This window comes from Populus trichocarpa, chromosome 11, assembly GCF_000002775.5.
Source record: "Populus trichocarpa isolate Nisqually-1 chromosome 11, P.trichocarpa_v4.1, whole genome shotgun sequence".
Lineage (NCBI taxonomy): Eukaryota > Viridiplantae > Streptophyta > Magnoliopsida > Malpighiales > Salicaceae > Populus > Populus trichocarpa.
Genome location: NC_037295.2, coordinates 16,516,532 through 16,541,133, shown reverse-complemented (window position 1 = coordinate 16,541,133; position 24,602 = coordinate 16,516,532). Strand labels below are relative to the sequence as shown.

Below are 24,602 nucleotides of genomic sequence, written 5' to 3'. Positions count from 1 at the left end.
CTGTTTGCAATAGCACCTCAAACCAAATATATAGAGAAATGACACTGAAAACACAGATGGTCATCTGTCTTAACATGCAACCCACAAGTATACATACTAAAAAAATGTTGATCTGAGTTTATAGACTAGCGAAAGAAACAAGTCATATGATAAATGAGTATCTTAGTATGTGTCCTGGAAATCAGAGGGGTGATGCATAGGTCTGTGAGCCTCGGGTCTCTAAGAAACTGTCATGTCAAGTCGATAGTAAACCTCCCTCAAGAATGACACCTCCGGACATAGTAATCTGGTAATGTAATGCGAGGAACAAGACGCAATGGCAGATGGTCAAAGTGGGAGAAATATTGTTAAGGCACTGGCAACTCATTGAAACCATTTTTTTTTATAAAGCTGTCGTGGGGTGAGCAAAAAATTGCTTTCATATCTCCTGAATATAAATTACTCCTTCGCTTCCATATAATTAATATGATTGTTATCATCAGAAAACTGGCGAGGCTACTTGAAGGATGTATCTGTCCGCCATCCTGAGATTTGAGCTCCAAAGTCCATGGCACTTTGTCACGGAGAAAACGAAAAAGTCAAAATATGTCTCCTAAGGATGCAGCCCTTGTTTCTGCTGCAGCATCTACCTTGAATAAGTTTGCTGATGATGGAAGTTTTATGAGCAAAATTCTTGTTAAGCAGAATGAGGATGCTGGTGGTTCTGTTGGTTTCCTATACAAACCAAGAGGAGAATGTGGAGTAGTATGTTGGTTAAGGAGACACTAGGTGAAAACCAGTTGGCATCTAAGGCTTTGCAGCTTCGCATGAAAGGAAAGCATGAAGAAGCTGAGAAAGTTATGGTGAGACAATGTTTCCACTTTTACTTACTTTTGTTTCACCCTTAGAATCAAGCTTCAGGAGGTAAATGCACGAACTTTGGAGCAAATTGTAAATGCACGAACTTTTTATTGGCGATTAGCTGGTTTCATTTGCTTTGTTTTATCAGTAAGAGGCTGAGAACATCAAGGCGAAGCAAGGTGCCGGAGAAAATTCTAAAAGACCTCAGATAGTCAGTGGCACAAACAGGTAACTTTACACGTGATTTTCCAATTAAATATGTATGTTTTTTGAGCTTCTATCAAATACTTAAGTTTGCTCAACTTGATTCAGCAACTCCACACGCCATTTGTTTTTCTTATTTTCGAAAATTTGCAATTTATGCTCATCACTTTTATAATGATTTCTCTCGTATTGTTCATTTCAGATATGCTATTCAAGGTGTTTCTGCGAGAAGAAAGGAGGATGAAGATGCTGATAGGCATCTTGCTCAATGGTCAGGCTGACGATGAATATGATTTTGAAGATGGCCCGAGGAGTAAGTCCCATAAGAAGGGCAGAGACAGTGATCACAAGGTCTCTGAGAAGAATGATCTCGCAAAGCGCATTTTGACTCAGCAAGAACGCTTTCATTTTATCTTTGAGAATCCAAACCGGCCAAAACATCTTGTTGTGTCGATAGCAAACTTCACATATTTGTTGTTGCCTCAGTGGCAGCCTGTTGTGCCAGGTCACTATTTCTAGGAATGCCATAGGTGAACCTTCTGTTATTTCTGCTCTTCACCTGGTTTTTGTCTTTACAGCATGACTCGGCCGCAAGGAATGTTGACAATAATGTGTGGGAAGAAATTCACAATTTCAAGAAATGCCTTGTGATGATGTTCTCCAAGCAAGAGAAGGATTTAATGTTTCTTGAAACAGTGATCAGCTTGTCAAAACAAAGGCGCCATTGTTTCATCGAGTGTATTCTTTTGCCTCGAGAAATTGCTACGCAAGCCCCTCTCTATTTTAAGAAGGTTGGCCTTTTCTTATTAATTTCCTGTTTTTGATGAATCAATTTTTGCTTCCCTTTTTTAGTTTTCTAGATTTTACCGGATTATCTCCAAAGAGGAGAAGAGCTGATCTGTTAGTAACTATTGATTGAGTGCACTTTGATGAATATATAACAGCAGGATTGCCAATGCACTGTAACAATAATGTTCTCTAATATTTAGCAAATTGTTGAGAGTAAATGGGGTCAAAGTGATGAATATATAACAGCAGGGAGAAACCATAATGAAAAGTAATTTATATCCATGCAAGATTTTGTGCATGCTTCTGATATCAACCCAGTAGCTTTCTTTCTGGGAACAATGTCAGCACCAGCCATTCACATATGTAGATGTTGCTTGTATACGAATACATGACTTGCGCACTCCTTTACATGTTCACTTGTCCATTCCTAACAAATACTTGCACTAGTTACTGAAGTTCATTTCAGGCGATTGATGAAGCTGAAGATGAGTGGAGTCAACACAACACAAAGAAGCTCACTGATACAAGTGAGAAAGGACTTCGTGGTTCAATCCCCAAGGACTTCCCTTACTCTCATGTTGAATTTGGTCTCCATAGGGGGTTCGTCCATGGTATCGATGACAAGAAAAACTTTAAAAGCATCCTTGGTAATGTTATGAGAGGAATGTTGCATCTACCTGAGGAAGACATGTACCGACGCCAGAGGCATGGATCGATGGAATCACACAAAAACTGGCAGTTGCACAAGAACTATTTTTCTGGCAAATAGCTTTTAGATAGCCTCACTCTTTTTGAACTTTTGTATTCAAGAGCTCTTTGGATAGGGCCCTGATTCTAAACTGGAATGCAAAAATTTGCGAAGACAGCTCTGTAGAAACAAGCATTTTGATAGTCCAACAGCTTAGATAGCCAATCTTGAAGCTAAAATTCAGGACAAGAAGGGTTTCCCACCAGCAGTTGATTTTTTTGTTGGAAAATAGCTAGAAGATGGCAACACTTTCGCTAATTTTCAACATCTCTGAACTTCTGATTGGGCTGGCTTTGAAAATGCCGTGGCAAGGTCCTGTTATTCACACAATGCTTTCTTCCCATTTTGCTGTGGATGGTTGTGCTGTAGATAGCCTTATTTGTAAATCTGGAAGTTTTTGTAGCTGCAAAATCAACTTCGACTGGTAATAGTATGTGAGATGCCGTGTTCATCAACATAGATATAAATTTATGATTCACCAAGAAGTTACAGATAACAATAAAAATTCTGTTTCATTAGCTCATATTACTGTATCTTTTGGTTATTAATTCGATCGTATCAGTTCTAACTATATTCTTTTGTATTTTCAAATGAAGATAATTGCTTCATTGTTTTGCATTTGAACTGGAAAAAATCATTGCTTTAAAATATCAATCCAGACTTCTTTGATTTAAGAGAGGAAGAGAAGAGGGTTGCGTCACTTAGTGACTAATTTGTTTTGTTAATCTAATTAATAATTAATAATAATTCAAATAATTTATTGTTTTGTATTTTATTTCTGAAAAAATAAAAATAATTTTTAATTCATTTTAAATAATATAAATAAATAAAAGTGATTTTTTTACTATTTTAAAATTTTATTTTATTTTATAAATAATTTTAATATCGCTGAAAATAATTTATTGATTTACCACTGTGTCCCGCTATAAAAATTATGAAAGAAATTCCAAGCAAATAAAACCTCTGAAGGCAAGCCCAACTCAATATAGTAGGCCCACGTTACAAGCCCAACGAACCTCCCACACCGTTAAAATCGAAACCCTGACGCCGTGTGATTCGATTTCGATTTCAAATCAAATACCCCTCCCTCTCAACGGCTATCTCTTGCACTTTCTCTATTTGCTTTCATCTTCTAATCTCAATCTTTCTCTCTACAACCCAACAAAATCACAACAAACTCTCTTTCTTACATGGATAAATCTCTAACAACAATAAACCCAAACCCATAACGACGACGACGACGAAGACGACGACAACCAGGTATGGTTTTTTTGGTGGTCGTCTCTCTTATTATTGCTTGTTCAAGTGTTAAAAGAATCATCAAGCAGTGAGGTTTCTTAATCTCTCAAGTCTTTAGCTTTCACATGTTTTTTTTCGTTACAAGTCATTTTAAGTTAGCCCTTTGTTTGTTTCGTTCTTTCTGGGCCTCTCTGTATTTTGCCAGGGACTTTAATGATTTATTTATTTGAATGCTGGGTTCTTAACAAGACTACACGGTGACTTAAGTTAGCCATTGTGAAATCCTGACAGAAAATGAGATCTAAAGGCCTTTTCTTTTGGATTTCCATGTTTTTGACAATAAGATACATATTTTGGTCTATTATTGGATGCAAAAACGGAAAAGAAATAAACTTTTTAGATTTTAATGATAATAATAATTTTTAGTCTTTGTTTAATCTTGGGAGAAAAAACATGGAAAATCTTATTAAAACTGGTATCCAAATCTTTGGTTATTTTGGGTTTTATTTGATTTCTTATGATCTGGAAACTAAAGATTGGCCTTGCTCGTTGACATGTAGGTTCTTCATAATACAAGAGGGACAGTAAATAGGGTTTGTGGTCTTAAGGATTTTAATCAGTTTTTTAATGGTGGTGTTTTATGCTGTCCATCTGTTCTTAATTAGACCTGGAAGAGGTTCCAGGGATGCAATGCTCTTTCGGTAAGAAAAAAATAGCACCATAGGAATTATTATGCTGTTGCACTGTATTTGATTTGGTTAGTTGGATTTGAACCTCTTGACATATCACAATGTGATCTTCAATAAATATCTATTTGTGGTACTGTGTTCTCCATTGACATAATTGCTCTTAAATCAACTTCAATTTGTCATCTGAAAGATTTTTGCTTGTGAACAGTTGAGATTTGTTTCTTTTAAACTTGAGAGGAAATGGGTGAAGAGTTTGATGAAGCGAAAGCTGAGATTGAGAAGCTCAAAGCAGATTTGAAACTCAAAGCAGAATTGGCTGACAACCTGAGGAAAGCTCATGGTGAACAGCTTATCCGAACTCAAGAAGCATGTTCTAAGATTGAGAAACTGGCACGAGAATCAAATGGAAAGGAAGAGGAGATCTCCAAGGAGAAGCGGATGTGTGAAGATTTGCAATGCAGTTTGAATGAAAAAGAGTCCGTTATCAGACGTCTAAGCACTGCAAATGATAAGCTTAGAGTTGATTGCGGTGAGAAGTATAAAAAATGGGAGGAGGAGAAAAGGGCGATAGTATTGGCACTAGATGAGGCAAATGAGAAGAACATAGATCAAGAGCAAAAGATTAATGTGTTTATGGCAGAAATTGAAGGTCTCAAGGGGCTTCTATCGGCTTCTCAGAAGAAATGCTTGGAAGCAGAGAAAAATGCCAAAGCATCCAAAGAGATGAGGAAAAGGGATGCTATGCTACTCAAGTTAGAGGAGGAGAGCATGAAAGTAGAAAATCAGCTAAAATGGAAGAAAGAACAGTTCAGCCATCTAGAAGAAGCACATGAAAAGCTCCGAGATCAGTTCAGGGAAAGCAAGAAAGAGTGGGAGATGGAGAAGTCCACATTGATTGACGAAATTTGCTCACTGCAGTCACGCTTAGATTCTCAGACCAGAATCTTAGAAGATCTTGAAAGACGGTTCAAGATGTGCAATGAAGCCTTAGCTCGTGAAGAAAGCAGGAGAAATCATCTGGAAGTTGAGGTTTCTGAATTTAAAGCACGCTTTGAGAATGTTTTCACTGAGTGTCAGGATGCAAAGTCACAACTAGAATGCTTGGCCACTCAGAGGGACAGAGAAATTGCAGCTCTGAGACATTCTTTGGCTACAAAGGAGACATTTTACAAAGAAATCGAGTACAAAGCAGGGAGGCTAGAGAAAGAAAATCAGGAGTTGCTGGTGTACCTTAAAGAACTTCAGGAGGCTGGGATTCGGGAAACGGGAAATTCTTCTTCTTTGGCAAAAATGCGAAACAAACTCAAGAGTTTGGAGCAGATGCACAAAAATTGTTCTTCAAATCTTAGAGCTAAAGAAGCTGAATGGAGCTTTCAACTGGAGAAATTGACTGAAGAGCTGGATAATTACAGAACTGCACTAGAGAGCAAAGAAACAACAGTAGAAGAACTTGGGATAGAATTGGAAATTTGTCACTCTGTGATATTGCAGTTGAAGATGCAGAATGAGGAGGCTTCGACAATGCTACTGGTGTTGAAATCAGGTATAACTGAGGCTCAGCTGAACGTTGAGAATGCTGATACTGAAGCAAGACTTCGTGACAAAGAAAGGGGAGAAAATGTCTCTCTCTTGATGAGGCAGCTGGAGACAAAGAACACTGCTCTGGCTAAAGTGATGACAGATTTCGAGGATGAACGTCAAAAGGTTGCATCTTTATTGAAGAGAATTGAGGACCTGGATCTTGTTGAAGACCAACGACTACTGTTGCAGAAAGAGCTTGAAAGATACAAAGAATTGCTTGAGGAATCGTCCAGAAGTCAACTTTGCTTCAAGAAGCAAGCTTTGCAGACAGAAACTGACTTGAAAGATAAACTTAAGGCAGTTTGTGATGACTTGGACGTGGCAAACTCAGAATTAGCCAAAGAACATCAGAAGTTAGTATCTTTGTCAAGGAAAGCCAAGGCCTTGGATCTTATAGAAGAGAAGTGTCTCTTGATGCAGAAAGAGTTGGAGAAGTACAAGGAAGCGCTTGAGCAGTCATCTAGGCATCAACGTTGCCTAGAAAAGCAAGCTTTGCAGATTGAAAACGATTCGAAAGAGAAATTCAGAGAAGTTTGTGATGCATTCGACATGGCCAGTTCTGAAGTGGCGGAACATCATGAGAAGGTGGAATGTTTTTCTAGGAGGGTTGATCACTTAGAACTGGTTGAAGAGCAACGGCTCCTGATGCAGAAAGAGCTTGAGAGGTATAAGGAAATGGTTAAGCAATCATCGAGTAAGCAGCTTCTCATAGAAAAGAAAGCTTTGGATGTGGAAACCGACTTAAAGAAGAAACTACGAGAAGTTTATGATGAGTTGGACACTGCAAATGCTGAATTAGCTACAGAAAACGAGAACACAGCTTCTTTGTTGAGAAGGGTTCAATCTCTTGATCATATTGAAGAGCAGAACCTCCAGATGCAAAAAGAACTCAAGAAATACAAAGAAATGCTCGAGGAGTCATCCAGGTGCCAACACCGATTGGAAAAGCAAGCTCTCCAGAAGGAAAAAGACTTGAAAGAGAAACTTCAAGAAGTTTGTGATGCCTTAGACAGATTGAAATCTGATTTTGCAGCTAAAATTTCCGAAGGACATGCTCTGGAATTTGAATTGTGGATGTGGAAAACTATTGCTCATCGCTTAAAAGATGATCTTGAAGAAAGCCAGTTGTTGCGCAAAGACATAGAAGCTTCTCTTCTATCACAAGTAGAAGTTGAGGAAACCATCAAGCAGGAGAAAGATGACCTTGCCCGTCTATTAAAAGCAAGGGACAGTAGAATAGATAGCATGCAGCATCAGATTGATTTCTTTGAGAAAGAGCTTAAAACAAGAGAGTCAGCTGCAGCCACTTCTGCAAAGGAGACAGTAATGTCCTTTGAATCAGAGAAAGAGGGTTTTCTACGAACCATGAGAGAGAAGGACAAAATTTTAGATGATCTGCAGAAAGGGGTTGGGTGGCTGGAGCAAGAATCGCTGAAAAGAGAACTTGAAGTTTCAGTGTTGACACTGGTAGAGGCTGAAAGAAAATTTGATCTTGAAAAAGAACATTTTATCCAGCTCATGGAAGAGAAAGATCAAAGAATAGACGACCTCTTGCAATGTGTAAGGTCGAGGGAACAAAAATTTAATGGCTCGTTGATCTCTTTCTCTTTGGAGCTTGCTGAGAAACAGGCTGAGATTGGTTTGGTCCATGAGGCCTGGGAGAAGATTGCTTCAGCCGAGATTCTGGCCCAACTGGAAATTGAAGAGAAGAAAATGATGTTAATGGAGCTGGAGGATGACATCTTTTCCGTACAAAAGAAACTGGAATTGCAGGAAAAATCACTCTCGGAATCGAAACACAAGGCAATAGAAATTGAAGCTGAACTAGAAGAAAAACTGCTGGAAATGAAGAAATTAGAGAATCTAATGGAGACGAAGCTGAGAATGTCAGAAGCCTCGGTAGATGAGCTCAAAAAAGGGAACAAAAGTTTGGCTGAAAATGTAATGAAGTTGTCATCAGAAAGGGACAATTTGATTGGCTTTTTCACGGGACTTGGTGAGAGAATCAGCCAGTTCTCCAATGAAGACATGCAATTGATGGGAACCTTGGCATGCATGGTGCAGTCATTTGACAATAGTGGATCATCTAGTCCCATGTTGAAGTGTGATACTGAGCTTTTCAATGCTGTGAAGGAGAATGTCAATACTTGTCCTTCACCAACAACAAAGAGACTTCAGTCTGTTCTTGAGGAGAGAGCACCATTTAGAGAGCTCAACTAGCTATATAACTGGGAAAGAGTTATTAATATAGCTTGCAATATGCTAGGGTGATTCTTCCTTTAACATGTCTTACTGATTGCTATTACCATGCGATTTTCAAGCACGGAATCTGCTTGCGCTATGTATATTAGTACATATGATGTGCACGTTTGAGCAATTTGTTGTGCTAAGAGAATTTGCCACAGATTCAGATTGATTTAACTAACATTTTCTATGCAACCACTGTCCCTTGGTCTTGTCATTTTTTTTACTTCATGTATTGTTATACATGCATTTCTTTCCTAGCACCACACCTAGCGCTCACAAACTCAAACTCAAACAGGCCTAAATGTTTCCAACAGTGATTGAAGCTTCTCTGAAATATATCAATTAAAAAGAAACTACGCGAGCTAAAAGACCATCATTCATTAGCTCCTCACAATAGAAACGGAAAAACAGTCTTGATGTAAACAAGCAAGGGAGGACCAGTCTTCCGTCATTGATAAATTACGACGGAAGCAACTTGGCGAGTCAACATCCATGTTCTTGGTATAAACCACTCCAATGTATTCCTGAGTTTGCTGTAATACCCATTCTAATCATGGCCTATCTATTAACAGACTCGCAGTCATCTCTTGTAAATTCCACTCGATACCAATCATATACCATCAGGACACCACCACTCCTAAGCACTTGCATAGACTGTATTATCACATATTGGTGGCCCAACAATCCTGTCAATTTCTACACCTAGAAAAGCAATAAACCCAGGAACCATATCAAGCTTCGACAAGAAATTGATGCAAATCTAACACTAAAGATCCTTCAGCCGCTTTAAAACGCAAGCGTCAAAATCAACAACCTATCCTCTCGCTCTAAACTCCAATTAGAAGACAACACTCCACACCCACTGCCTGCCTCACATCCAATCTCATTCGAAACAATAATTAGATGATGCAATCAAATAAGGATAGATTCAAGTCGTGCATTAAATGTCATTACATAGAAAAAAAATATTTTCCACCATAACATGAGCACAAAGATGATGATCAATTTATATTCACATCATTAATTGTAAAACCCTAACTACTAAAACTACCCTTACATGAACACAGCCTCAAGTCCTAAAATCTGAAGAAAAATTGAAGCTAAAAGACTTAAATTATCACAGTGAAGTCACAGTGACTGAAAATACACTTCCTTTAAATCTCTTCCTTCACATTTAACTGTCATCATCAGCTGAGGCCTTGGAGGAGCCACCAGTCTTCTTTGGGAGGAGAAGGTTGTGGATGTTAGGCATCACACCTCCGTTAGCAATTGTAACATCACCAAGAAGCTTGCTTAGCTCTTCATCATTCCTCACTGCTAGCTGGATGTGGCGTGGCACAATACGGGTCTTCTTGTTGTCTCTTGCTGCATTTCCAGCCAATTCAAGTACCTGACAGCACAACATACACAGGACCCATCAAACACAAAACCAATTGATAAGATTAACTTTCCCTGATTTAGGCTTTGAAACAAAAATTCAAAAATCTCAGATTCAGACATCGAAATTTAAGGACACCAAAATTGACTCAGGAACAAGTTCAAACCCTAGATTCCAAAAAAACCAATAAGCAAAATCACAGACTAGCCACGGCCACATCTTCAAAAACACAATTAACAGGATAATTTCCGAGAACAAGAAGATAATTCCCAAAAAACGATCAAGATCACCAAAAAAAAAAGAACCCTAGATTCACAAAATCATACCAAAACACTTCGAAGAGAGAAGATTAAAGAAAAAAGTTGAGGCATTATTACCTCAGCAGCAAGATATTCAAGTACAGCAGCGAGGTAGACAGGAGCGCCGGCGCCAACACGCTCAGCATACTTGCCGGCCTTCAAGAATCTAGCAATACGACCCACCGGAAACTGCAGACCGGCCTTGCTACTCCTTGATGTAGCCTTCTTTGCTGTTCCAGATCCTAGGGTTTTGCCTCTGCCAGCCATTGATTGACCCTTTTCGAACAAATAGTCGAACCGAAATGTGGAGAGAGTATTTCTTTTGGGAGAGGATAAATGCTGAGAGAGGAAATCTGAAGTGCGGAATGGGTGTTTTGGGGTTTATATAGGAGAAGAGAAAATCGGGGTGGCCAATGCGAGAGGAATACGCGGATCGAGATCCGTGTCCGTTGGATTGGAAGTGGAAGGACGGTGGAGATTCTGTAAACTTCTTGGTTTTGTTATGGGAATTGTTCGTTGGGATTGGTGGATCGACTGAAATGGGGTTTTGAACGTAGCTTTTGGTTATTGCAATACATATAAATAAAATTGTGATTGATAACGTTGTATAAAATAAAACTATTATTTTTATATTTTATTTGGACGAGGGTAGATATAAAATATATATATATATATATATAATTTTATTTTACTTTTTATTTGAATAATTATTAAACAAATAATTAGATATTATTTTTTTTAATTTAGTTTATCTTGAAATTAATAATAGTATAATAATTTTTGTTATAAACTTGGATCGATCTGGCAAATCGACCTAGAACCTTGATAACCTGGGGTTTAAACCAGTTTGAATTTAAAAAAAAATAAAAGAATAATTGATCAAGTCTGAACCAGTCAAAAATACAAGTAAACTCGAGACTTTATCAAAACCCAAGTAAAAAACTTGTTGACTTTTCTTTTGAAAAAATATCGTTTCAGTCCTTTAAGAAAAATTGGGATAGATTCGGGTTGACCTAGCCGACCCGTGACTCGAACATTACCCCAAGTTGAATTTTAAAATTATAATAACAACCATATTTATTAGTACATGTCTTAGTTGGACAAGTTTAAAAGATATTGTTTAATAAAAATTTACAAATTTGAGTTGATCGTTATTACTTAGGTTATTAAGGTTCTTACTTAGGTTATTAAGATTATGTTTGGCAATATGGTATGGCCGTGTTGTTGAGAAATTATATATAAAAAAATTATTTTAAATTATTTTTTTAGTATTTTTGGATCGTTTTAATGTGTTAGTGTCAAAAATAAATTTTAAAAATAAAAATAAATATTAATTTGATACATTTCTAAATAAAAAAATACTTTGAAAAGCAACAATTATTATAATATCAAACAGGAGATACACCAAATTAAATTGAGTTTAATAATTATAGCTTTGAATTTTGGATGATTTGAAATTTGAAGGGAATGGCACATCCTCGAATTTCTGTTGGCTAGGTACAAGAGAATATGCTTTTTAAGTTTCGCTAAGTGATCATTTGGGAACGTTATTGAAATCATGTTTTTTAAAAAATTAAATTTTTTTTTAAATTTTTTATATTTTTTTATTGTTTTGAAGTTTTAATATCAAAATAATTTTTTAAAAATAAAAAAAATTATTTTAATATATTTTTAAATAAAAAATATTTTAAAAATAACTACTATTATTCTTTCGAAATCTTCCTCGATCCTAGTTGAAGAAGGAAAAGTCGATCCACGATGAATGACATTTGATACCATTCGATGCAAGATTATGGTAGCTTAATAATTTAAGATGGACACCTGTACGTTGAAAAAAAAAAAGAAGCTTTTTGGTTAGAGCAGAAATTTAAAGAGAGACGCCAAACATTTGGAGATATGCGTGTTTTGTTTTAGGCACTTGGATTGCTTTTGATGACAAGAAACAAAGAAGGGGTAAAAAAGGTTAAAAATACAGTTGTTTGTTTTTTGACGGATAGTAAAACAGAGTGGATTTTGTTGACAATGAATTTATTAATTTAATATGGTTTTCGCAACTTTTGGATTTTGTTGATGATCATGAATTCTGTTTATTTTTATATTTTAAAAATATTTTAAAAAATAATTAATTTTTTTATTTTTTATTTTAAATTAATATTTTTTTGGTATTTTTAGATTATTTTGATGCATTGATATTAATAAATAATTTTTAAAAAATAAAAATATATTATTTTAATACATTTCTAAATAAAATATATTTTAAAAAATAACCATAAACCATACGACTCAATAGAGCACTTCGTTTTATGATTTTACCATGGTTTTCACTCTTTTCGGACCCTGGATTTTCTTGGATGCTGTGCTAAATCGAAACAAGTATTTGAGATTTTTGAATAATATGCCGATTATTTTTTGTTTTTGCTTTTTTAAAGGGTTCAATTATGCCAGGTTGTGTGAGCAGTAAAAACCCTCGTGATTTCTGATCATGATATACCCAGAGAGACAACGACTTCTTCTTGATTGATTATTTCGAGTTACGATGAAGAAAGATGGGAGGAACACTGTTCTTAATTTGAAGAGAAAATATTTCCAGGAAAACTTGGTCTGATCTCTAGAGATGAGATGGAAAGGAGGAGAGATATGTGAAAGCAATTGTTTTAGATCTGCAGTGGAGAAGAAAAGAGAAAAAAGTTGAAGGGAATTGTTTTAATTTTATAGAAATTCTTGATGTGGGATAAGTCGGTGATATGTCTTGTTAGTTGATGGAATCAGACTGTACTAATTACAATTTAAACACTATAAATCTATAAAATCATTCATTGTTCATCATTTTCCATTTGTATGGTCACCTCATTATTTGTAGACAATTATTTATATTATAGGTCCTTGAATTTTTTTGTTATTTTACACTTCTGTTATAAAAACTTTTTTTTAATTTAATCCTTTCATATGGCCAAATTTTAACCTTCAATAACTTTATTTTTAGTGTTTATAGATTCATCTTTAAGAGAAACTCAAATGATGTATTTTCATCCTGAAATATTAAATGAAATGGTTGAAAAATATATTAGGAGCTCACAAATAATTTTAAAATGATCACTAAATTTTTTAGAATTTTCAAAAATTATTTGAGGTTTGCTTGTCAATGACTCAAAAATACAAAGAAAAAAAAAGTATAATAAGAGCTGATAATGTGTTTGCCAAACACTCTTTAAAGGAAGAAAAATATTTTTTTTCTCTAGTAGAAATGCAATGGGCCAAACAAGGATTTAAAGTTTTATGGGTTAACCCAGTCATGTAGGGTTGGGCTTGGTGGGCTTGACCCACAAACAAGAAAACAAGGCCTCAAACCGATGAATATCAATCAAACAAGGCAAACACACAATTTTTCATAAATTTCAAATTGAAATGGATCAAAACTCAGAATTTATCAAGAACACAAAGAACATTTAACATAAATCTAGAAACGCAGATTCAATTTCAAACCAGATTTCACAAAATCAAAGACATAGGAGCATGTAAAATCATCGTTCAAGAAAAATTTTGAGGATGGATCACTACAAACAATAATTATCACGATTAGTTGATTTTATGAAAAACACAAATGAAGAACCAAAGATCAAACGCCAAGATTTCAATGTTTTAAAGCCTTTAGGATTCTAGATTAATGATTAACAAACTTATACGCATGTGTAAGAACCAACAATTGATCAAAACAACATGAAAATCATAAATCCAAAGTAATCTTCTTTGCATGAATGTTAAACCTAGAAACCCAAAATTTGCTAAAATCCAGAAAATGCATCAAAATCGAGAATAAAAGCCTAACGCCTATTCATACAAGTCACATACACTTATGCACACATGATTAAGCCTTCAGAAACAACACTAAACATGTAAACCTTAAAATGTATAAGATTCAAAGTCTATAACCTACTGTCAAGATATAAACATGAACATATATTGTTTTTATTAATCTAAAAGCTCATTCAAAATAAAAACATCAAAATGACTTATATGAACTTTCAAACAAATTAAATTTTAAATGTCTTAAATTTAGAACTTCAAATTCACATGTATTCAAAATTCTACAATAAAACTATCCAAATTAGTTATCTATAATCTCTTAACGAATAAGAGTTTTTTATTATTTGATAGTGATCTTGTTCCCTATATTTTTTCTAATCAATATTTTATCTCTCTTTTCTTTCTCTCTTTCTATATATACACACATTTGATTTTATATTTTCTAGTTTTCATATCTAATGGTGGAAATTGAGTAAATTAAAGTCAATTGTCCAAATTTAAATGTAAGGATATAGATTAAAATCATGAAATGTTTAAAAGAATATTTGTGAAGAAAGAAAAAAAGTTAACTCGTTTATGTATATATCTTTTTTCTCTGTCTTTTTTGTACCTTTTAAAAGGATAAAAAATTACATTTAGACAAAACCAAAAACTCCACAACCCAACATGTTACTATTATGTAAAACAATCAAACACTACCTAATTGATTTACCTCACACATAATAATCATATATTAAATTTATATTAATCTCAAATTTATTATTTTTTAACCACATAAAAAACTACGAATACCATTCAAACAAAAAAATATAACATCATCTTCTTAATATAACATTAAAAATTAACATTAACATTAATAAAAAAAAAACTAAAAGAGGATGGAAAAATATTGTTCATTTACTATTCATGAAGAAACATTTGCATGATCACCGCTACCTTTAAACAAATAAAACTCAAGCCTGGGCTCAAGAGGCCCAAACATCAGAGCCTGAACTTTATTTTTAAAAGTCGGAAATATAGACCTACCCTTCAAGCCCAGGATCTAGGAAGGTGGGCTTGATGCTCTTTGCCCTCGTTTTACACACACACATTTGGGAAACCATGCTTTTATATATATATATATATAAAAAAAGACATGTTTTCCTCAAAATATGAAGAATTAACAGAAAGGGAGTTTTGGCTAAAAAAACATGTTTTCTCTCTCTTGAATTTAATCATTTTAATGAATATTTATTTGAATTGCTTTGAATTTCAGAGCCAAACATCAGAGCCTGAACTTTATTTAAGTCGGAATATGACTACCTGCCCTCTGAAGGTGGCTTTGCTTTTTTTACAACACAATACATGCATATATTATATATAAAAAAAGACATGTTTTTCAAAATGAAGAATTAACAGAAGGGTTTGGCTAAAAAAACAGTTTCTCTTCTTGATTAATATTAAGAATAAATGCTTGAATTTTTATTCAATAATATATGTTAATAAAAAAAATAGTGCTAAAGAAAAGTAAATAAATAAATAAAAGAGTATTGACTAAAGAAATATATTCTTACTCTGGAATTTAAATTATTATGAGTTTTTATTTTAACAATCATATAATTCAATAAAAATAAATTTTGAAAATGATACTGTAATCCCAAAGATAAAAAAAAAAAAAAACTAGTTCTGTCTCAAAGCACTCACGAAGCATGTTCCATGTTGTTTTCTTAATAATATATTTGGAATCATTTGAATTAAATTCAATTAAATAGTTTTAATAAAATTTTATATTTGAAATTATTTTAAGTGTTTGGAATTTAATTTTAAATGGAATTCAATCTTTAAAAATAATACAAAAATAAATCAAAGATTAACCCCTCTTATTTATTAAACTAAAAAGAAAAAAAATAATATTAAAATTAGCTTCCCAAAAAACTCATTTACTCATTTTTTTAAGACTTTAAAAAAAAAATGAAGATGATGTGGATAATATAGGATGCAGAATAAATTACATTATATCTATTTTAAACATGTAAATTCAATATATTTATCAATTGAATTCAAATTAAATAATTTAATTTAATTATAATAAAAAATTGCTTTCGAACAGTTTTTAAGAACTCATGATCAATAAAACAATTTCTTTTATAGCTTGAGTATATTTGTAAATATATTTTGCCCTCTCTTTTTTATTAGGCTACCCTTTTGCTCATGGTTATCAGCCCTGATTTGAAGTCTAATAACTATGAGCAAGGGTTGGGGATATGCAGGAAATTCCAAAATAAAGTCATTTTGGTTTTAAAAATGAGACATGCATTTCAGATATATATTTTTAAAAAACCACTGGAGTTAATTTTACTGTGTCGTATTTAAGTTAACTAAAGTTAGTGATTTTAATATCTTAGGACGTGTTTAAGAGTGTAATTACGGTTGCTTTTTAAAATGTTTTTCACTCAAAAATATATTAAAATATTTTTTTTATTTTTTAAAAATTATTTTTAACACCAGCACATTAAAATAATTTAAAAACACCAAAAAATATTAATTTAAAATAAAAAAATTAAAATTATTATTTTTAAAATATTTTTAAAACACAAAAACAAACCGTAATGTAATCTTTAAAAACTAATTCAAAATGAAACTCAACCTGACTTCACTCACCAGACTAACTGGGATTTACTTTCATGGTTTCTTGTTGCCCAATCGGGGCTCTAGATTTAGAAACTTCAATATTAATAATTAGTTTACAGGGCATGCTACATTGTGGCTCAAATAGAAAATATATTCAGGACATATGGATGTATTTTGCTTTGTTATCAAAATTAATCTAACAAATCAATTTTAAAATCTTCCAATCTAATTTTTTTTTGACTAATTCAAATTTAAAATTAAATCATATAAAAATTATTTTAATATAAACTAGTCGACTTGATAGATTCAAAAACAATGTATATGATTTATAAAGAAATATAACTTGATTTAAAAAAAAATTCAAGATGATTTTTTTTTTTTAATATTGAAACTTCAACATATAGGAATGAACTTAGCTTTGTGGCTTAACCCATTAAATTTAAAATTCGGGTAATGAATTTCACTGAGTTTAAGAACTTTGTTTTTTTTTAATTTTTTTTACTTAATTATAAAATGACAAAAATAAATATTCATAAAATTAAATTTAAATAAAATATCAAAATGTTTATCTGAAACTGCAATAAACTCATAAAAAAATTAAAATATTAATTTATAAAGATAAACTCAAAATCAAATAAATATTAAAAAATATATTTTTTTAACTCTTTCACTGTTTATATAATCAATAAACAGATAAATTATCACCCAAAATCTTTTAGATGTAGTAGGGAATAACAAAAAAACCCTTTCATGAATCTAGTTTTCTCGAGCATGCCTCTTCGACATGTTGCAGGCTAACAGCAAGACGACAAAACTGAAAAAACAAAAAAATATGATCCCATTTTTTTTCTTTTCCCACAGCATTGAAGTGGTGCTTTAATTTATTCATAACATTATTTGTTTTTGGTAATTTGCACGCCTCTTTTTCACCACCTTTGGCTTTTGGATTCCAAAAAAAGCTTTGAGAAGTTTTATGGAGATTGGAGATGGAGTCCGAGGCTAATTATGAGCTCCTCTTTACTCAAAATCCACTTGTGTCTTCGATAAAAAAAGAGTTCAATTATTGCTTTCCTTTAATCCATGGATTAAAGATGCACCAACATGTCTAATTATCAGTGTTTTTTATTTAAAAATATATTAAAATATATTTTTTGAATTATTTTTTATTAATATCAGTATATTAAAATGATTGTGAAGTATATAAAATAATTTAAAATAAGAAAAAATTAATTTTTTAAAAAACACAGCTACACTGCACCGCACCGCACCGCGTAAACAAACTCATTCTAAAAACACAAAATCATATCATTTCTACATTGAAGGTGCATAATCCCCATCATATATTATACATGTTTAGAGATCACCATATCATTTGAATATTATAGCACGAACGTCCTAACAAGACCTCAAATTCTCAACTCGCGGGGCATCATGAAGATGTATGGACATCCATGGCGAAAACCCTATTGAACCCACCAAGCTCCAAAACCATGGATTCCACATCGATACAATGTTGTCTTATGTTCTGGCCTTTTGTGCTCCTCTAGGCAACCTCATGGAATAATGAATACATTAAATGAATGATTTTGATAGCAAACATAGTTATTAATTAATTTCCCAATCATGATTTTGACTCTAAAGTACTAATTAATTTCGTTTATGTGGCTTTCATAAAACCCATTATCCATATATAAATAAAAGAAAATTCTTGAGAGCAAACAAATTAATGGGATTTTCACCTTTAAAAAAAAAAAAAAAACTCACAAATTTCAGAACAGATGATGAACGCAAGAGTGGTCCTATACATGATGCAACAGCTTTGGTGGTGGTGGTGGTATATTTTGAAAGCAACCATTTAAGGGGGTATGAGATAGGTCTATTGATTGGTTTTTTATTAAATCGTTTAATATTGTAGTAATAATTGTGGTTTAAAATATTTTTTATTTAAAAATATATTAAAATAATATTTTTTTAAAAAATTAAAAAATATAATTTATACCGTATTCCCAACATGACAAAGCTATTACTATATTGTCACGAGGTTGACCAAATAATTCTTTTAGTACAAAGTCTATATGTGCAGTGATAATGTAAGAATCCATGAAAGGTAGATTTTGACTTGGATTTATAATTTTAAAGTTGGTTTCTTACAAAATAATTTATAAATTTAAATGAATTTAAAATAGAAATATATTTAATCAAAATTAATCAAAACAATTTTTTCTCTAAGAATATATACAATTAGAATTGATAAGTTAAAATTTTAACTTTTAATTAAATCAATATTTTAACTTAAAAAAAACTAATACTTTTTAAGATGTTTTTTATTTGAAAAAAATATTAAAATAATATATATAATTTTAATATAAAAATGTTAAAACCATTAAAATTGTTTTTAAAAATTTAGATAAAAAACATTTTGCAAAAACAATTTTATTCGCATTAATAGGAAAGACAAAGCGACTAGTAGGAGAAAACCTTTAAAAAGAGATTTTTTTTTAATCATAATTTTTTTTAATATATATCTAAAAATTAACTAATAAAACATCATTAATTTTTTTTTTTAAACCTTAAAAATCAATAAAATTTGAAAGGTTTCTATCAATGCTGATTTTGTCACTCATGTGCAAACAAAATTCCCGAAAAAAAAGAGAAGAAGATCACAATCAACTTTAAACTTTGCAATGACTTTTATTACTAATGAATTTTAATTATTTCAACTTATTAATTATCAAGATTTTCTGTACTTTCTTTTTTAACTATTAACTATTAATGTCAAAATCATCATTTATACAAATAAAAATAAAAAAAATACAAAGAAATCATATTATTATATAATCAAATCCTATATATAATAATAAATTAGAAACAATTTCAATTAAAATCAAATAAACATTTAATTAAAAAATTAAATTAATATATAAATTCACGACGAAAATAAATATGATTGATACATGTGATAGATCCATATATATATATATATATATATAAAACAAATGAACTATAATCAATACAATAAAATCTTATAAAAAAAATGAAAATCTGATAAATGTATGCATGCAAAAATGTAAAAATAAATGAATTAAATTAAAAAAATAAAAAAATAAACATATTAATTGATAAAAAATCATGTGTTATATGATCAATATAATACCAAATTCTCAATAAATATTATGATGTTATTTTTATATTTTAAAAAAGTATAATTTTCCAAAATAATAAACAAATAAAAACATGAGGATATTAGATTGTAAAAAAAAGCTTGTGGATTCCTTCCACAAAATCTAAAACAGATTCAAAATGAGAATAGAACGCAAGCAGGCAAGCATAGTACAGACAAGAGTCAATTTAAGAATGTCCTTTTTTTTTTTAAAAAAAATATTTCTTATGAGTTGTCTTCACTTTTCACAGGTCGCCTTTCTCAAGCTGTAACTGTCATTTATTACAGACACCACTGACCATGGTTTTTCATGTTAGGTTGTCTTGTTCCCCATGGACCATAGATTCTCCATTTCTTGAATTTCTTCTGTACAAGTAATTGCTTTACCCCTCCTTTGTCTTTCTTACAATGGGTTTTCTCTGGCCTTTTGGTTTTCAATTTGCCTTTCTCTTCCTCAGTCATGGACACCCATTTTAGTAGAACTACCAAAGGTTCTCAATATGGAATCCTGCACTTTAGGAAAAAGTTCATTTTTTTTTTGGATGCTTCGTGAGAAATTTTGGTTCTTGATTCTTCTGAGTTCTTAAGCATGCTTAATTAGTAGTTCATAGAGTTCGTTAAAAGATTGGTTGTTAGCCTCTCAAAATAGAAAGGAAATTGCAGGGAAAGAGAGGTCTGTTGCATAAGTAGAAAGTAAGTTGTATAGTGACTAATGGTATATTCAGATTCTTCTTTTCAGCTAGCTTTCATGGTGGAAAAAGCAAAAAAACATGGAAATGCAAAGTGATGTGCTTTCTAGAAATTATGCATGCAGAGGAGTTTTACTTTGAAAAGTTGTGATTTTGAAACATTTTGAAGCCCAACAAACGAAGGAAAGGAGTGAAGGACGGTAAAGATAGAAGTATGCCAACAGTTTGGTTCACTTTGAAGAGATCTCTACATTGCAAGTCAGAGCCATCAGAAGTTCATGACCCAAAATCCACAAAGCATTTGAGTACAATCTTGACAAGAAAAGCAGGAAGGTCAGGGTGTTCAAGGTCCATAGCAAATCTCAAAGATGTCATACATGGAAGCAAAAGACACATGGAGAAGCCACCAAGTTGTAGTCCAAGATCCATTGGAAGCAGTGAGTTTCTTAACCCAATTACCCATGAAGTTATTTTAAGTAACTCGAGGTGCGAGCTCAAAATCACTGGTTTTGGTGGGTTCCAAGAAGGGGTTGGTACTGGTGTTAGTCATGGCAACAACCATAATGGTGTTAGTGGTGGTAGTAACGGTGGTGTTGGTTCAACTTTTGTCGGTACTTTAAGGCCAGGTACTCCAGGACCTGGAGGACATCCTACAATGCATTATTTCAACCCTTCATTTAGGAACGCAGCAACTCCTCCAAGAAAATCTCCTTTTCTTTCATCAGACAGAGAAGGGTCTGGATTTGGAGGTTCTGGTATATTTGGTTCTGGTGCACATTCAAGCAGTAGGGTCTCTCTTGAGACAGATTTTAATGGTTCTTCTACAATCACTTGCCATAAATGTGGAGAACAGTTTACCAAATGGGAAGCTGCTGAAGATCATCATCTCTCCAAGCATGCTGGTAAGAATCTCCTATTTTGAAATTATTTGTTAATTTAGACATCTTCCATCTAATTTTTCATCCCCCTTTTGTGCATATATTTAGTTTTGAATTTAAACCCTTTTTGCAGTTTCTTTTGTCTCTTTCTTGTTCTCTTATCCTCACAGCAGCAGTCACACACTTGATTCTGACCTCAGAATTGAGTGGGCACTTTTCCCTTGCAACTTTTGAGATCACCAAGTGCTCCGAGATAGCGGTGAAGGTTTCTTTCAAGACATGGATATACTTTGCAGGCTTTGTGGCAATTGGACCGAGTTTTCCATTTCAATTCCTGTTAATGTGAACCCAGATTCTAACCACCAGCAAAATGTTCTTTTTAATATAAACTCTTATTTTATTTTATTTTATTTTTATAATTTATCAGATATTACTTTGCAACAAGCCGTTTCTTTTTTCCTGCAATATCTTCGTCTGAGATATCCATTTGTTTTTTTTTTTATTGTGATGCTCAAGAGAGGCATAGTTATTAGTTGGTTTTGATGACTTTTAACTTTATAAATTATAGCTGTGCTCAAAACAATTTATTCTGATCTTTCATTTTGATGTTAGTCTTTGAAAACCAAAGTCAAATATTAAAGTGGTTTGCTGTTCCTGAGACTTTAGAGTAGCTTTCCTTATCAGCAGCTCATTATATTTCTCTTCTTGGCAGTCACTGAACTTGTGGAAGGGGACTCATCAAGAAAAATTGTAGAAATCATATGTCGAACGAGCTGGTTAAAGAGTGAAAACCATTGTGGTCGAATAGAAAGAGTGTTGAAGGTTCACAATATGCAAAAAACTCTGGCCCGATTCGAAGAGTATAGAGAGACGGTGAAAATTAAAGCCAGCAAGCTCCCGAAGAAACATTCTCGGTGCATAGCTGATGGGAATGAGCTTTTGAGGTTTTATGGCACGACTGTTGCATGCTCTCTTGGCATAAACGGTTCTTCAAGTCTGTGTATATCTGAAAAATGCCGTGTTTGTCGAATTATTAGAAATGGTTTTTCTGCCAAAAAGGAGCTTAAAGGTGGAGTAGGTGTGTTCACAACTTCCACCAGTGGAAGAGCTTTCGAGTCTATTGAAATATTTGAAGATGATCCATCTACAAGGAAAGCTTTGATAGTATGCAGAGTGATTGCTGGGAGGGTTCATAGGCCTTTGGAGAATATACAAGAAATATCTGGCCAAACAGGGTTTGATTCTCTGGCAGGGAAAGTCGGTCTCTATTCCAATATTGAGGAGCTTTATCTGCTCAACCCTAGAGCCCTGCTTCCTTGCTTTGTAGTAATCTGCAAATCCTGAAGAAAGAAAGGAAAATGCTACACTACATCATGAAGTCATGTGAATCCCTTTTACACCTTTGTTTAGAGGAAATTTTCTTGAATCTTATGTTTTGAAGAATTATGATTCTTCTTTCAAGGCTATATCCCTTGTTAGTATATCAAATTTTATGATTCATAGTTTAGTTGTATCTGCCCCACGACACATTTGCACATCTCATGCTACTTTATTGCTTCATCTTCATATTGAGGTTTGTATTTTACTGAAAACACATGGAGTTATAACATACAGCAAAATTTTCATTCCAGGTAGTTGCTGAGCAGTAGGTAGTGACAGATTCAAGATTTGGGACCACATTTATTCATAAATAAAGCAGTATAAATGGGGACCCAAGTTACCTTGAAAATACCTCATAACATTTACCTGTGTAGGTGAATTTAAGAACAAATACTTTCAAGAAAAAAAAAAACTGTCTGATAATTAAATCTTGAATTGTAACATCAGGTATCCCAGTTTGAATGACAAAGTTATGAGCTTGCAGGTTACTTTGAAATGTAGTGGAGTTGCAGACTTCGATTTATATGCTGCTAGTGCATTGAAATTTGAGTACTTCGAAATCCTACTCACATGCATCAAACACTCTATGACAAATTAAACCCAGCTAGTTTATGCTATTATATTAAGTCCTGTCTCACTTGAACACAAAGTAATAGAATAATCAAATGAATCAAGCTCAGTTTCCATTAGAAATAATTCACAGGAGGACCCTAGACACATCTTTCATCAGCAGAAATTAGTGAGTCTACGCATATAAAATTAGTCTAAACATGTGTATTCTTGTGGTGTAAAACATGCATGCTTTCAATAATGATAAATCTTGCTGTCCACATGCATTACTCAGTACAAGAACTACATGTGGTCCTTGTTGGAGGGCTGTGCATGAAACAAGGGTTAGTCCAAACCAGCAGACAACAATCTATACGAATTACTGGAGGGTTAGGTTTGTTTTGTCTCATATTTTCACATCCCTGTTAGAGTTTTTTTCTGTAAATTCTTTGACCAGGTTAATCTTTCGCCTGGAGCTTATTGCAGATCCTCTTGGTGAAGAAGCAGCTAATGTTCAAGATGAGGTTAGGGTTCCATTTCTCTCTTACTTAAAAAATGGTAACTTTCCAGTTTCTTTAATCATTTCATTTTCCTTGCCGTAACATCTGTGAAGCTATAAATGCTGGCACATGCACCTCATAAATGAAGGTTAATCCTTGCAGCACCTCTCTGCATTATTTATGATTCCAGAAAAATTGAATGGAATTCAGTTGACAGTCTTAAATATTTCCGGGGGAGTAGTTTGAGATCAGATGAACACAAATTAAGATACTTAGCACAGTCGATGTGGCCCCCGTGATTAGGACTCCTCGTTTTGGCGGGATGCCATCTGCTGAGCTATGTTCAGACCGAGGGCTGCTGCCACGCTAACATACAAAGACGAAGCATGCTGAACCATCGGACTGATTTTAGCTGTTGTGCTTTAGACTTGCTCTCAAATTAGGTGATTATAAGAACTCTCATGTAAAAAACAACAAATTAAATTATTAGATTTGAATTTAGAGCCTTTTTTACCCACCCTTTATTTAAACTAAACAGTTTCTCTTCTGGTCTCGGTAAAAAATAATTTAGGGTATGATAGAGCTGTTACAAATGACAAGAAAGAATTAGAAAAGACAGCCCAATGTAATTTGAAAGAATGACTATAATGGAATAATAAAATTGTCAGTTTGTATCAATTTTCCTGTATTTTTGTCTTGCCTCTTGTTGTCTCTTTCATTGATGTCAAATCCAAATTGGTCTGTTGGCCAGTTTAAAAACTAGCAAATTTAAAATCTAAATCAGTTTAATTTAAAAAAATAAAAAATTAAACTTAAATTGACCCGGCTTCTAACCCGGTGATTTTTTTTTGATTAAAACAACACCATTTCAGTCATTTGTAATTCTATTTTTCTTGGGGTTGACCCATGAACCCATCCTGGCCTCAATCGAGTTTTACAACTAAGCTGTCGTCTTCTCTTCCTGCTTTAGTATTTAGACGGCCATGTTCGTAAGCATGTGCACAGGTTGACAAGAATT

General features: G+C 33.1%; 3 protein-coding genes and 1 pseudogene across 3 annotated transcripts; 3 read left to right on the top strand and 1 right to left on the bottom strand.

Annotated features, from left to right (window-relative positions):
* The first annotated feature begins 585 nt into the window (after positions 1 to 585).
* Positions 586 to 3,306, top strand: LOC18103421 (uncharacterized; annotated as a pseudogene).
* Positions 3,307 to 3,483: 177 nt separating this feature from the next.
* On the top strand, positions 3,484 to 8,532 carry LOC7470918 (uncharacterized protein At4g38062). The gene is made up of 2 exons (XM_024581478.2): positions 3,484 to 3,841; positions 4,718 to 8,532. The coding sequence occupies exon 2, from the start codon at positions 4,750 to 4,752 to the stop codon at positions 8,308 to 8,310; it is 3,561 nt and encodes a 1,186-aa protein (XP_024437246.2). The 5' UTR covers positions 3,484 to 3,841; positions 4,718 to 4,749; the 3' UTR covers positions 8,311 to 8,532.
* Positions 8,533 to 9,241: 709 nt separating this feature from the next.
* Positions 9,242 to 10,380, bottom strand: LOC7454400 (probable histone H2A.1). The gene is made up of 2 exons (XM_002316929.4): positions 10,093 to 10,380; positions 9,242 to 9,727 (listed from the first exon to the last, which is right to left on the bottom strand). Exons 1-2 carry the CDS (start codon positions 10,279 to 10,281, stop codon positions 9,512 to 9,514), a joined length of 405 nt encoding a protein of 134 aa, XP_002316965.2. The 5' UTR covers positions 10,282 to 10,380; the 3' UTR covers positions 9,242 to 9,511.
* A 9,446-nt stretch (positions 10,381 to 19,826) lies between these two features.
* On the top strand, positions 19,827 to 22,662 carry LOC7454399 (uncharacterized). The gene is made up of 2 exons (XM_002317524.4): positions 19,827 to 21,179; positions 21,868 to 22,662. The coding sequence occupies exons 1-2, from the start codon at positions 20,492 to 20,494 to the stop codon at positions 22,497 to 22,499; spliced, it is 1,320 nt and encodes a 439-aa protein (XP_002317560.1). The 5' UTR covers positions 19,827 to 20,491; the 3' UTR covers positions 22,500 to 22,662.
* Positions 22,663 to 24,602: the final 1,940 nt, after the last annotated feature.